At 28.8% G+C, this 13,836-nt stretch overlaps 1 protein-coding gene across 2 annotated transcripts in view; it reads right to left on the minus strand.

Moving 5' to 3' along the window:
* Nucleotides 1-2,772: 2,772 nt before the first annotated feature.
* LOC100161700 (ras-like protein rasC) overlaps nt 2,773-13,836 on the minus strand; it is a 188,142-nt gene continuing 177,078 nt past the window's right edge. For both annotated transcript variants that reach the window (XM_016804736.2, XM_001942979.5), the window contains exon 5: nt 2,773-5,629. In XM_016804736.2, coding sequence (XP_016660225.1) covers nt 5,215-5,629 — 415 coding nt within the window. In that variant the 3' untranslated portion in view covers nt 2,773-5,214. The remainder of the gene's footprint in view (nt 5,630-13,836) is intronic.

The following is a 13,836-nucleotide window of genomic DNA, read 5'->3' on the forward strand; positions in this document are numbered from 1 at the left end:
TACGAACGGCGTAAACTAAAGTGATTTCATACGATTTTTATTTACTTTTTTCGAGGGGCGCTACACATATTTCATTGCACCCTGTTCCTAGTTATTAATCAGTTATAAATGGGAAAAAAACATACTTCACACATCGTCAAAGTACATACATTTATTTGATTTTTTCTTAAAGGTGAATATTGAAATTAAATTTGGAAATTTAAATATGATATTACTTAAATTCTATTCGTGGTGAATTTGATGCTCCCTCCTGAACAAAAAATTAATAAAAAAATTATTTTAATCTATATTAAAAAATAAAAATAAATAAATGATCGCCATCAGTCAATTTTTTTTTGCCCGGGTTATTGTGAAATATCACATGGACATTCGATATGTCCTTTATTCGTTTATCAGTTGATATAATAAATTGAAAAAATTGATATTCTTGCAAAACAAAAACATGTTCATCTAGTTACAATATTTTATATTGTGTATGCAGTATTTAAATTGTAAAATATTTAACTTTTTTTTTTAATGGATGAAAGTCAAACATGCTTCGAAGTTTTTTGAAAATAATTATACAAGACGATTCATTTAAGGTTTACATTCATTATTTCCAAATGTTTTCACTTTTTAAATATTTATTAGATGTCATTGTAAAACAACATTTAAAAATAAATATATGTTTGGATATTTCTAAGTTTTTACTTGTTGGAATGACGACACACAATGTTGATTTAATATTCTGAAGTAGAATTTTTTTCAGAGTCCTTCGATATATATAAATCGAACTTTTAACGAGAAGTTAATTAGTTATAATTATTTTAAGTACCTATTTAAACGATTGGTGGGATACCTTGGCCACTATACTCCGCTCATAAAAAACTTGCATACATGGGTATAAATAATTAACTACTCGTTAAAAATCGATTTGTACGTATCAAAACACTTCAATACAATATATTTTACTTTGTCATATGAAATTGAAAAAGTATGTACCTATATTAAAAAAGTAAAGACATAGAAAAGTTATAACGATAAAAATGGAAGATAACAAAAATAAAGAGTGTCAACACATAAATGGATCACCTTGTATATTTCCATACATAATGCATATCCTTATAGAGCAAAAGAAATACAATTTTTTGTAAATTATTCAATTACAGAAATTATTTGTTTAAGTTCTGGTTTTAAATTAAACTGACTTAAATATTTTATGAATATGAAACTTTAAATACGGTATGCTATAATAGTTTAATGTAGTCGGAAACTTTGAAATAAACTTAGAAGGTACATTATGGTTATCTTAAACATTAACTGATTTGGTGTTTTATTTATGAACACAACATTTAGAGTGCATATTTCCTCAAATTTACTAGTTTTTTAAACGCAATACGCCCATAAATTTCATACAAGAGAAAGATTCATAACTTTAAAAAACTTCACACCCGATGACGATACACTAAAGATTATTCATTGGATGTTTTTTTTTAATTTTATAGTAGGAGTTTTTAATTAATAATAATTTAAGAAACCGTTTTTATTCCTTAATTTTATTAATTACAATTTCTTGTTATTACAATAAATTGTTATGATATGGATAAAGGTTAATCCATTAATGTTAAATTATTATGCTTTTTTTTTTGAAACTCTTAATATGTATTATGTATTTATGTGTATATATTATCTAGTATTTAATATGTATATGTATATATAAATATGTATCTTTTTAACTTTAACATTGTTATTCCCTTACTGTATATTATAAATGTTTATGAATTTAACTAACTTTAAATTATTAGGTATAAATGTAAAATAAATGTCAGTAGAACGACATATTATATAGGATAAAACTACCAATTTCTACTGGTCCCTTAAATGTAATCATTAACGGATTCAGTTGTTCATTATAATGTAGTGAGTTAATAGGCAATCATTCATTTCGTTGAAAATTAGTCTAAAATAAAAACATTATACAATCGAATTAAGTAAAAAAAAAAAAATTTAGTGTTTTAATTTTATCATTAGTAGGGTAATAATATAATGCTCTTGAAAATTGTTGAAGACTATTGTAAAAAAAAAAAAAAAATGAAAACAATAATAAACTATTGTATTTATTAGTTGCACCACAGCCTGATTAAAATTATACAAATTAAAGTGACATGAAAGCAGCGTTGTTCACTGAATTTTTTTTTATTATTTTAAATTCGAATTAATGGAAAAATCATTGTAAACAATTAATTAGTTTCGTCCAATTAAAATGAACTGCACAAGACCATAATAAAATCGAACTTTTTCTATCTAGGGAACATAATATTATAGTATGTAAAACCCATTAACTGAATTGATTATTAAATACGCGAAAATCATGTCATGTCTTGACAATTATATTCACTAATAAACTGATATCGCAAGCGGTTTCCATCAACTTTTATGGTTTAAAATGTATGTCATTAGTGTGATAATATTTTTATTTTTAATGAATGTAATTTTTTTTTTATAGCATTGTGAAAACATCCATAGAAAAAAATACGTAATTAATTATTATTATCCCTGCTTATTCCCGATTGGACTAAATTAATTTTCACTCAACGAATGCCACCTACGGGGATATAACTACGACACTATATTTTGTCATACCTATTTTATGTTTGAAAAATGAGAAATAACACGTAATATTTTTCACGTTTTGGATTTTTATTATATTATATTGGAAGGCGCTCGCAGGCGGTATTTGAGAGCCCATAACCCGCTACCCCGTCGACATTTACAAACAGTTACTTTATCGTATTTTTTTTTTTTTTCAATAACTTCTTACCTAGTAAGTATAATAGATATTAATTGATATTTTTACAAAATATGCAATGAAGATGCACATATTATTACACGTCATAATCTTATGATTTAGCTGCACTGTTAGATTATAATATTATTATTCAACAAAATATCAAACGACATAATTGATTAACAAATTAATATTATGTACATAGGCATTAATGGTGATATTACACATAATAATATACATTATTAATATTATAATTAAGTACCTATATGACCTCTTATTCGAGACTTCTTTTCTCAGATGCTTTGTCTAGATAAATTCAGCTATTTTAGTTTTATACATTGTTAATTATGGGTACTTTATGTAGGTTACTATTTTATAATGTATTATTGTACTATTTTATGTGCTTGCTCATATTTGAAAACTGTAAATATATAATGATATATTTAGTCGAATGGTAAGGTTATCTTAGTTATTAAAATGTATTTAGTAACATCGAATATAGAATGAGAATAATAATAGTAATCAATAACTTGGACGAATAAATACATTGCGCATAGTTTAGTAGTATTATAGGTATCGTGTAGTTGTAGGTGCTTTTACAGTACACATTTCTTTTTGGAAACGCTTCGTGAACAAATTAAGATAAATATTTTAAATGCAAGTATAAATAAAAAGTATGTATTTTTATATGTCTGATATTTAACATTATAACATGTTGGTTTGTTATTTAATTAAATGACTAATATATTATTATTTTATGTTTAGACATTCTTTAATCGTACCTACATAGGTTGACTATTTGAACAATACGCTTATGGAAGCACTTGGAAATGAATGGCACATAAATTAACGAGTTTACTACTATTTATCACGTTTATTGTTTAAACTATAGATATTGTACCAGTGAAATCAGAGATTACAGGTTAGCGTATTAAATATTCAAATTAATAAAATATTTACACGAAATAAAGCCGATAACCGGTTTAATAAAAATCATCTGATCACCGTCAATTATATATTTAAAACGTGTTTATTAGATTAAATAATTCGTAACAAAACACACTGAACATTAAAATACAATAATAATATTAATTATGTCAAAATGATTTATTAATTATTATATTTACATTTTAAACACGGTCGAAACCAGTGGTTTTGATAATTAATGTAAACTATTTTCGAAAAATCATAACGTCGTTAGAAACCTATAAATAAATTATAATAATAATATGATAATTACTTTCCAGTTAATACGAATTGTAAAACCGAACATAACATAATATAACCAAAATTTAATTTGTACGTTTATGGCGTTTTCTAAACAGAAAAACAAATAAATACTGTGTAAAAAAAATAAAATTATTGTTATAATAATGATTAATTAGTTTTTAATCAAATTTAAAACATGTTGAATTTACTCAAATATCATGACGATAAAATGATATAATTTTATATTATTATAGTTTTATGGGTATATACTTTATAAGGACAGTGGTTATAATTTGACTCGAAACTATTTTAATACATATGATCCGAAGCCGACGGGAGCATATTAAGAATATAGTATATAAGTTAACTATAATATTACTAAATACAAGTAGGTATATCGGCACTGTTAAAAGTACCTAAGCCTGGTGCAAGAAATATAATGTAATATAGAAATAAAAAAGTGAATTTGTCGTTCCAGTGTCGGCTACATTGGACTGATAGACACGATGTATTAACGACACTTATATATAGAGTGTGCATGTTATATTATATTATATTAATATTATATACAAAATATGTGAGAGGGATGTTAAACTTGAAAATTGTTCTTGGCATTTCGTCGTAAATGCGTTGTAATACCGCTCGAGAGACGTTTTCTTAATATTATTATTTTTAAAATATATAATATTTTATCATCATATAATTCTGCAGTAGGTACCTATATATTATGGTATACATAGATAGGTTAGCCACGAGGCACGTCAAAGACGCATATAATAATAATTTTTATTATTTGAGCACACTCAAAACGAATAAAACGTTAATCAATATTTAAAGGACAGTGGTTTTAGTTGTATACTAGGTAATGAAACAGAAGGAAAAATAACCGAAAAATAACTATAGTAGATGGTTATTACACGTGGTTCAAGCAAACGAAAAATAATAAATCGTCGGGACCGATTTTTGTGTGTGTGTTAGGGGGGGGGGGGGTTAAAAATATACACTAATTTTGTACGATAATATTTTAGTAGGACGAATATGGATAGTCTAATAGGTACTATAATAATTATAATTATGCGTCTAAAATGACAAAAATCATGACGAATGTTGTGTCGTACGATTGTGAATTTTGTTTTGTCAGACAACTGAAGAAACTATATAACTATTATTGTTATTATGTAGGTAGGTATATCGTGTATGTATATTAAATATTAAAATCATTATTATGCGAGCAGAATTTAGCTGACGTTGCAGTCATCCACACCGCCGCCGTTACCCCCACCGCCACCTCCACCGGTGGTCGTGTCCCTGATCTGTTGTTTGGCCTTCCGGCTGCATCGTCTGATCAGACTGCGACTGCGCGGTTTCGCCCGTTCCTGTTGCTGCTGCTGCTGTTGCTGCTGGAGCTGGTGCTCGTCGCGGCCGTGACCGGAAGCGCCGCCCGCCGGACCGGAAGTCGTGGCGGCTCCTCCCGCGTTCTCTGCGGCGCGCCTCGACGACTTGGTGTGGCTGACGTACGCGCTGGACCGGCGCTTCAGCGGGCACGCCGCCTGGTCTTCCGGCCCGTTCATCTTCCGGGACAGCACCAGCAAGCACTTGAACAGATCGCGCACGTTCACGTTGTCCTTGGCCGAGCACTCGATCAACTTGACCCTGCGAAAACGAAAGTGCAAAGTTGTTCGCGTCAGACGTGTGTTTATATTTATAACATAATATTATGTTTATAGTATGTGGGAATGGTATTACATGGGTAGTGCATACCATATTATGCGTCATGATGGGATGGTAGAGTAACGAGTGAACTGGGAAGCGTGGTGTTGGTTGGCGGGAATGAAACGAGCGGGGGGTTTAAGGGAGTTTTCGTCCTGGCGGTTTCAAATAGCTTGGTGGAGTAATAGAGGTTATGGCGGGGGGGGGGGAGGCAACGTTTTAGCTTATATTAATATTATATAGTTTAATTACTGCGTAGGTGCATCTAAACATCATACTCATCTAGGGCGGTCCTTGTTTTATAATAAAGACGAACAATATTTTTATATTTTGCACACCGATGATTTTGTACAACTAACATCCGTACTACTGAATATGAATGGCGTTCAAGGGAAATTTAAACTCATTTAGATTACACACGCATTCTATATTATCACGCTTCTGCAGTGTATAATGAAAATACTCACATGGAGTTTAACTAAAATAATTTAACGTAAAATAACTCAAAAGCGTTAGGTACACATTTATTTTAATTTTTTTAAACCAGATAACGTTGAATCTTTTTTTGTGTTAATAAAAGGGTCAATGTTCCAAGCAGCTCACGAATAAGTATTTTACCACGTCGAAGTACCTCCCTAAGAGTATCTCGCGGGAAACGATGAGTGTAACATTTATTTATTTAAAACAATTTTACTTTTACATCATCGATAACTGAAATATTATTAATTAACATCTGATAACAATCAGTTCCCATTTTTTAGACAATAATATAAACGTTATTTTTCTGTGGAATTCAATAGATCACTAAAATGTTTTATTGTTGAAAAGTATATCAATATTTTTCTATTATTTCTCCATATTTATTTATTATTATAATGATCGAAAAGCCATCGAGAGAAGATTCACTTATTAAATTATTATGAGTTATGACATTGTGAAAGTAACACGATGCGGAAATACAATTAATTGATAGAAACGAATAAATAACGTATATTTTGAATTGTTGTCAAATGATTTTCGTAAAAATAAAAATCGATTCAAATGTCGTACACAATTTATTATTAATATTATACCACTGTATAACAATATAATATTACAATATTGGTAACTATAATATGTTTATCTTGTTTCGCACATTAAAAATATTATGTTGTAATAGTGAAAAATCAGGTTCCGAAATAGCGAAGCCAATAGCAATAGTTATGGTTAATTATGCAAATATAATATTCTAATATAATACATTTTTTGATTTATCTCCTACAACGGTGCAGCACATCGTCCATCCGCGATATGCAGTAGTGCTCGCAGTACTCTACCGCATCGACCTCGTACACAAAACCCATTTTCATACAATATAGATTATATAGGTACTCTACATGTATATAGTTGTTCAATATAAAGCGCTTACATTTCAGCTGTATGGATTATAGTGCAGTCGAGTGTATGTTGGTCTGACCGATATTACATAAAAAGCTCCTCGACGCGCCTGCTCATGTGATGAAAACATCGAAATCCTTTTCTGCGTTTTTTTTTTGTTGCTATCCTCATAATTTATGCTACCTACGCCTCTGCCTAACTGTTTTTCGTATTTTTTTTTTTCAATTTTATTTATTTATTCGAAACTCAAAGCCGTTACGGGTGTTTAGCTTAAGCGAGTTCAACGGAGTGCTTACTATATAATATTATTATGACGGGAAGGTAAATACTTTGTCGGATACGAATATTTGCTGATGCAATAATATATAACGCCTGTCTTAGTAAATATAGCTCATGGGTACCTACTATTACGTTTGCGTGGATGTAGATATTGAAGTCGAGTTTTCAACGACATATCATAAATAGATTTAAATATTTTTAGGTGTTCTGGTTAAACCCTATGCCGGATTCAATTTATCAAGATTTAGTATGGAATGTACAAACAAGTGACATTCTTCAATTGATAACTGTATGATTTTAATATTTTAAATGTGTTTGGTTGGTCTTGATTCACAGATGGATTTGAATTATATGATTTATAGAAAAGTGATTCAAAGAAAAACGATAAGGCATGTACGATTTGAGGGAAAATAATGACAAGTAATTTGTCAGAGAAAACAAATAATAAAAAGTGGTTAGTAAAGTAATAGAACTTCATACATATGTAATATATTTTTCAATAAAGTAATATGTCGCGAGTGCAATGCTAAAGTCATACCCAAATTCAAATGCTATAAAAACACTCTCATTGAATATTAATATCCAATAATAGGGTCTAATTGAATAAAAAAAAAGTGTATTGCTATCGTATATTTGTCTACTATACAGTAAGTAGTATTCAAGACTTGTCAGTGAGTAAAGAGACATAGGTAATTTAAGACTTCTTGTTAATTGAATAATAAAGTAATAGAGCTGATTTATATGACATATAACTCATACCTAATATAAGTATATAATTTACGGTAATCACTGACCTCTATAAATTATAGCTATTTATTTATTGCGGTCAAGTGATAATTTTCGAAAGTTAAAATTCAATTTTTTGACCATTATATAACATCATTTAATGTTTAATGTTCAAAATATTGAAGCTTCTATTTTTAGTTCCATACAACGAAGAAGTATGATACAAGATTATTCAGAATGTATATTGACTTTGGAAATTTGTGACAAAATCGGTATAGGTAATACTCAACATGTATATTCTATAGTAGAGGTTTTGTGTTGTAGCTATCTATTTTTATAGTTAACATTATATGTACTTTGGGATACTTAAACGAAAAACATAAGGATTTTATTACAATAACGAGTATAATCTTTTTTTTTTTTTATTTTATATTTAAAATAATTTACAATCTATACAACTTTAAGTACAATAAGCAAATTTGATATTTCATGGTAAGTGACAGGAAAATTTAACATTTGTGGGCAGGCACTCAGCAGCACCACCCAGCTGGGTGAGTATAATCTTATGTCGATAAAATCGCTCCAGATAATACGATGTATAAATGCGAATACCACATACTGGCCGACAAAAGATGATTAAATATCCGAGCAGAATATTATTAGCCGTTGATTGCTCTCGTCGGCCGTGTAATCAAATCATTTCGCGTTATTAGTTTTTGATCGAATGCCCGGTAAGTATTTATTCGCCCAAGTTGAATCGGAGGCGTCGGAGGCGCCGCTATATAGTCGTAATCGGGCGAATGTTATTATTATTATTATTATTTACTTTATCATCGCGCTTTTGTATCATTGTTGTTATTAATCAAAAGCGTAAAGTTGCTTCTGAAGGCATATCCCGGGTAAATCCATACTGTTTTTACCCATTAATTTTGTGTAAGTTAAATCACATTATTCCGAGGCCTTAATCGCCTCGAAACGTCATTATCGTCCTGTCGTTCGCATTCTCCGCCGAATGCGTCATTGCTGTGCCGCGCACGCATTTTACCGGTAAACGTTTAGTTTTAATTATGGTTTGTATTCAATTCTCCAAGCGACTTGTACGGAATAAACGACCGGTAGTAATTTCCCTCGGTTTTTGCCTATTAAACGTTTGAAAAACTTGGGCGTTTTAGGAGTAACGGACGAATTCTGTTAACACGAGGCGCGGAAAGAAACAATATTATTTTAAACACACACACATATACACACTGCACCCTGCACACACACACATATACACACTGCACACTGCACACACACATACTATAGTCTATAATAATAACGACATTAGAATGAAAAATATACTATTCATCATTTTGACATATCGATTGATTTTTTTGTTTGCATACAACAGGCATGTCGCATGCACAATATGATATAGTTGTATAATACATTTGAAAGGTTTCCCAAAATCATTTAGTTTTGTAATTTGTATTGTAAAAAAATAATTTAACTATGCATAAAATAAATCGTATTTGTTTATAAATCTATAATGAATGGTTATTGAAATAATAATAATAATAATAATAATTAATAACGATATGGCTATTAAAGGACTTCCTTTATTCGTGCCTCGTGGTGGCCCTTGAGCGGAAAATCCTGTGGGGCTGAAATAACTAAACCAGTAAATACGTCATTTACTGATTACTAAATAATTCTTCCATTTTTAACACATATGTACCTAAGACTATAATATCACTTTTCACTAAATAATAATAATAATAATAATAAGCAACAACAATTCATAGTCTCTACTAAGACCTTGACGTATACTTTCAACTATGTAAGGAGTCAAAATGCACACTTCGATGTACTATTATAGCACAAAATAACTTGTATACTGTGCTTGTATACTACATCCGGATATAATAACGATGGTTGATATTAGTATAATATATTACCAATCTAATTGTTTTTTTTTTACATATTTTATTGTTTTATTCGTTGATCCTACGATTGTTGGGTTTTTACGTATAATTTCCGATCTACAAGTGTGCCTATACCTTTTAATTAGATTAAAAACTATTATTTTATTATTTTAACATGACGTATATTATACACCGGATACGGAACAGTTTTTTTTCGTTGATCGATTTATAATTTTTATACATTCTGCATATTACGAAACGAACCTATTTAAATTGACTATTAAACGATATTTTATTTAGGTTAATGGTAAAGAAAGACAATAGTTCCTCCCCAGTATGTCAGGTACCATGTTAAATAATGGACCATCACCGAAATGAGCATATACCGAGTTTGGACTAAATATTATAGATACTTAAGGGGATTGGAAGCAGTGATTGTCTGTCTTTGTCTAGCACTGCTCGTGAAACTTATGAATTTAGACGGGTTTTCATTCCAACGTACTGATTGATCTAGTAATGTGATAAGAATTCTAAAAACAGATTTGAATTCGTCGTCATGTCTACTGGAGATCAACTTTCTCAAATTTTTGTTTTTATCCCCCTAAATTCTAAAAAATTGGTACTAAAAAGGGAAATGAAATATTTAAGTTTTTAGAGAAATTAAAAATTTGGGGAAGTTGATCTCAAGTAGACTTGACGACAAATTCAAATTTGTTTTTAGAATTTTTATCGCTTCATTCGATCAATCGTTACGTTGGAATGAAAACACATCTAAATTTCTATGTTCCACGCGTGTTGGACAAAGACGGAAAATCACAGCTTTCAGTCCCCTTAATGTATAGCGCGTGCTGGACTTTCGTTTTGTTTCACACGACTTGCAGATGCAAGACAGTGTTTCGTCATGTGTTTTTTTTTAATGTAGGATAACAATATTGATACGCATATTTTGAGAGGAACGATAACCACTTTAAAGTTGGAATAAAGCGATTCTGCAGTTCTTGAAGATTCACTCTTCAGTTTACTCCATCAACAAATTGATTTTTAGTGTAAGAGTCAGTTAAAAAAAAAAGAAAAAGACGTTAAAGCCAGGATTCTAATTGATACACGATTAATGGACAAAACGGAGGGGGGAGCATGGTTGGCAAATTGCTATGTATATTTCAAACGAATGCATATGCACTCCTATATCACATGTATTTAATTAGATTCACCATACTCTGCTGTGATGGTTAATTATTTATGGATATTATATTATTATAATATTGACATTTGAAATAATAATCTTCACGCAGAGTTGTTGCAGACATGGCGTGTTAAAAGCATTGTATCAACACGACGGTGACGAGTTGATTAAAAAAATTGGGTTTTGCATAAAATAATGTATGATCAAAGATACATCAAAATAATCCACGAATAAAATATTTATTTTTCGCAACGATTCGTTAATTTTCAGAAAGCAAAACGTATGCATTATCCTGGCGTTAGAATATTAGCGTTTGAAGAAGGTACAGCTCGTATAGGTTACAATAATTATTAATGTTTCTGCGGCAATATCGAGCACTGCGATAAAATGGATTTTATATTATAATTTCGAAACGCATATTTTAACTGTCATGAAAGTTTTACCACAATTCTTGAAATGCGTTTTGAAAGAATAAATTACAGTAAACATTTGATTGATAATACGAAATTAATGTTTTTATTTTTAATTTACGAATTTAAATTGAAATATTCACAAAAAAAAACGATTTTATTAATAATTATTAATGCAATTAAAATTCAATAAACTATAGAACTATTGACAAATCGTTCACATTTGACGTGTCAGAATAATTTCAATATTTGTATGGACTTGGGTTTAATTTACGCCATTTGTATAATATGTAACTATGTTTTAGACTTACAATTAACTTTTCATCATAATATTATCATAGTCATATTATGTACTCAATATATTATTGTTTTAAACTTATCACAATAGTTTTATTTTCGTTAAACTGTGTCTTAGCAAACACACATTTTGTAGTTTAATAATTGGACGATTTATTAAAATATTATTATTGTTTGTGTGAACTTATGCATACAGAGGTTATTGTTACAGACAGAATACCAAAGTACCAAAATAATAATAATAATAAAACGATACTTTTGAAAAATCTTTATTAAAAAGGAATTGAATTATTGAAAGTGTATACACAAAGAATAACATTTATTTATTAATCTAAAGAGACAAAAGAAAGGTTTGGTACTCTCGATTTTAATCTTTAAGGACTCGTACTGTTCAACAATAAAACCATCTATAGCATATCCTTTGATTTGTAAGTATATTATAATAATTTCGAGTTCAAGATATTTTTTTTGTTATCTTAAGCCATCGGTAACAATAAATATACTTTGGTAGCTAAAGAACTGAAATTAATTTTATGTAGGTATATGCATTATGCATTTACAACGGTAACTGTATAATTTGAAATTAGAACAATATTATGAAAGAAAAATTTAACAAGCTGTCATCGTTGACAATCGGAGATCGACTTAAACTTTTTTCTTACACAAACTTTTTTCACAACTTACTAAATACTAACTATTAACTCTTAGCATTCAATTATTTGGTAAAACAACTAAAATATTTTAATTAGGTTACATGAAAAAATGACCATAGTAGAATCGAATATTGACTGAATAATATGTGTTGCACAAGGTCACTTTATTTAATTTGTCAGGTTCTTTAAAATAATAAGAAAAAATAAAATAGGTATTTGAATAAGCAGTTTGAAACACTTATTATCCTATAGTCGCCTACCCATGAGTGTTTTTTTATACTAAAAATGATTAAATAAAAATATTATATTTTCATATAAGCCCTACAGCCAATAACATACTTAAAATTATTTTGAAGTATATATCGTATTTTTATTCACTTATTTACCTTATTCTTGAAACAATAAAAATATATTCAATATTGATTTGGAGTTTCAATATAGTTTCTAATTGAAAAAATAATCTGGAATATTAAATTTAATTATAGAGTTTTTGAAGATTTATGTTGTATGTCTATATAAATGATGAACTGAAATTTATAATATAATAAGTATATTTACACACAGTAGGTATAGGGACACAGAGTGTAAAATATAAAATTAACTAACTATATCTTATAACTTTTAAACTTACCTATATATTTTTCAATTTTTATGTTACATGAAATAATATGGTGGTTGTCAATTATAAGTATATTGTATATATATATTTTTTATAACTACAGTGTATATTTATTTAGTCATTAGTCATTGTTTATTAGTTATTACACACATTTTAAGTTTATATTTGTCAGCTATTTCTGTTAAACTATGTGTAGTGTGTGTATGTGTAAATATAATATACTAGTTCCAGTTTATAATTTATTTTTAGACATAAAATGTAAAACTGCAAACCTCTATTTTTAAATTTAATATTCTAACTCCTAAGTGTAGCTAGAATTTATTCAGCTTAAAATCATGTATACAGTATTGGATTAGATTAAAATTACCTTAAAAATGGTTACAGTAACTCACTCAAGATGTAGCTTAACTATGTAGATAAAATGTTATCTTATTATTAAAAGTTTAATAATAATTTGTATCCAAAAACTCATTGATATTTTGTTCTTGTATGTGTAATAAATTAATCCTTGTTATTTAACACAACATTTTCATAACTCAAAATATGTTTTTTCGCCTACATTTTAAACGCATTAAACCACTTATCTTGTAGGTTATTATTTTCAAAATGATTAAATTTTGTTTTATAGCATATTATTTGAATGGTATTATTCTTAAAAAAGCAATATAAAAAAGTCGTTATGCCGTCACATGATGATTGTGA

This window comes from Acyrthosiphon pisum, chromosome A2, assembly GCF_005508785.2.
Source record: "Acyrthosiphon pisum isolate AL4f chromosome A2, pea_aphid_22Mar2018_4r6ur, whole genome shotgun sequence".
NCBI classification, from domain to species: Eukaryota; Metazoa; Arthropoda; class Insecta; order Hemiptera; family Aphididae; genus Acyrthosiphon; species Acyrthosiphon pisum.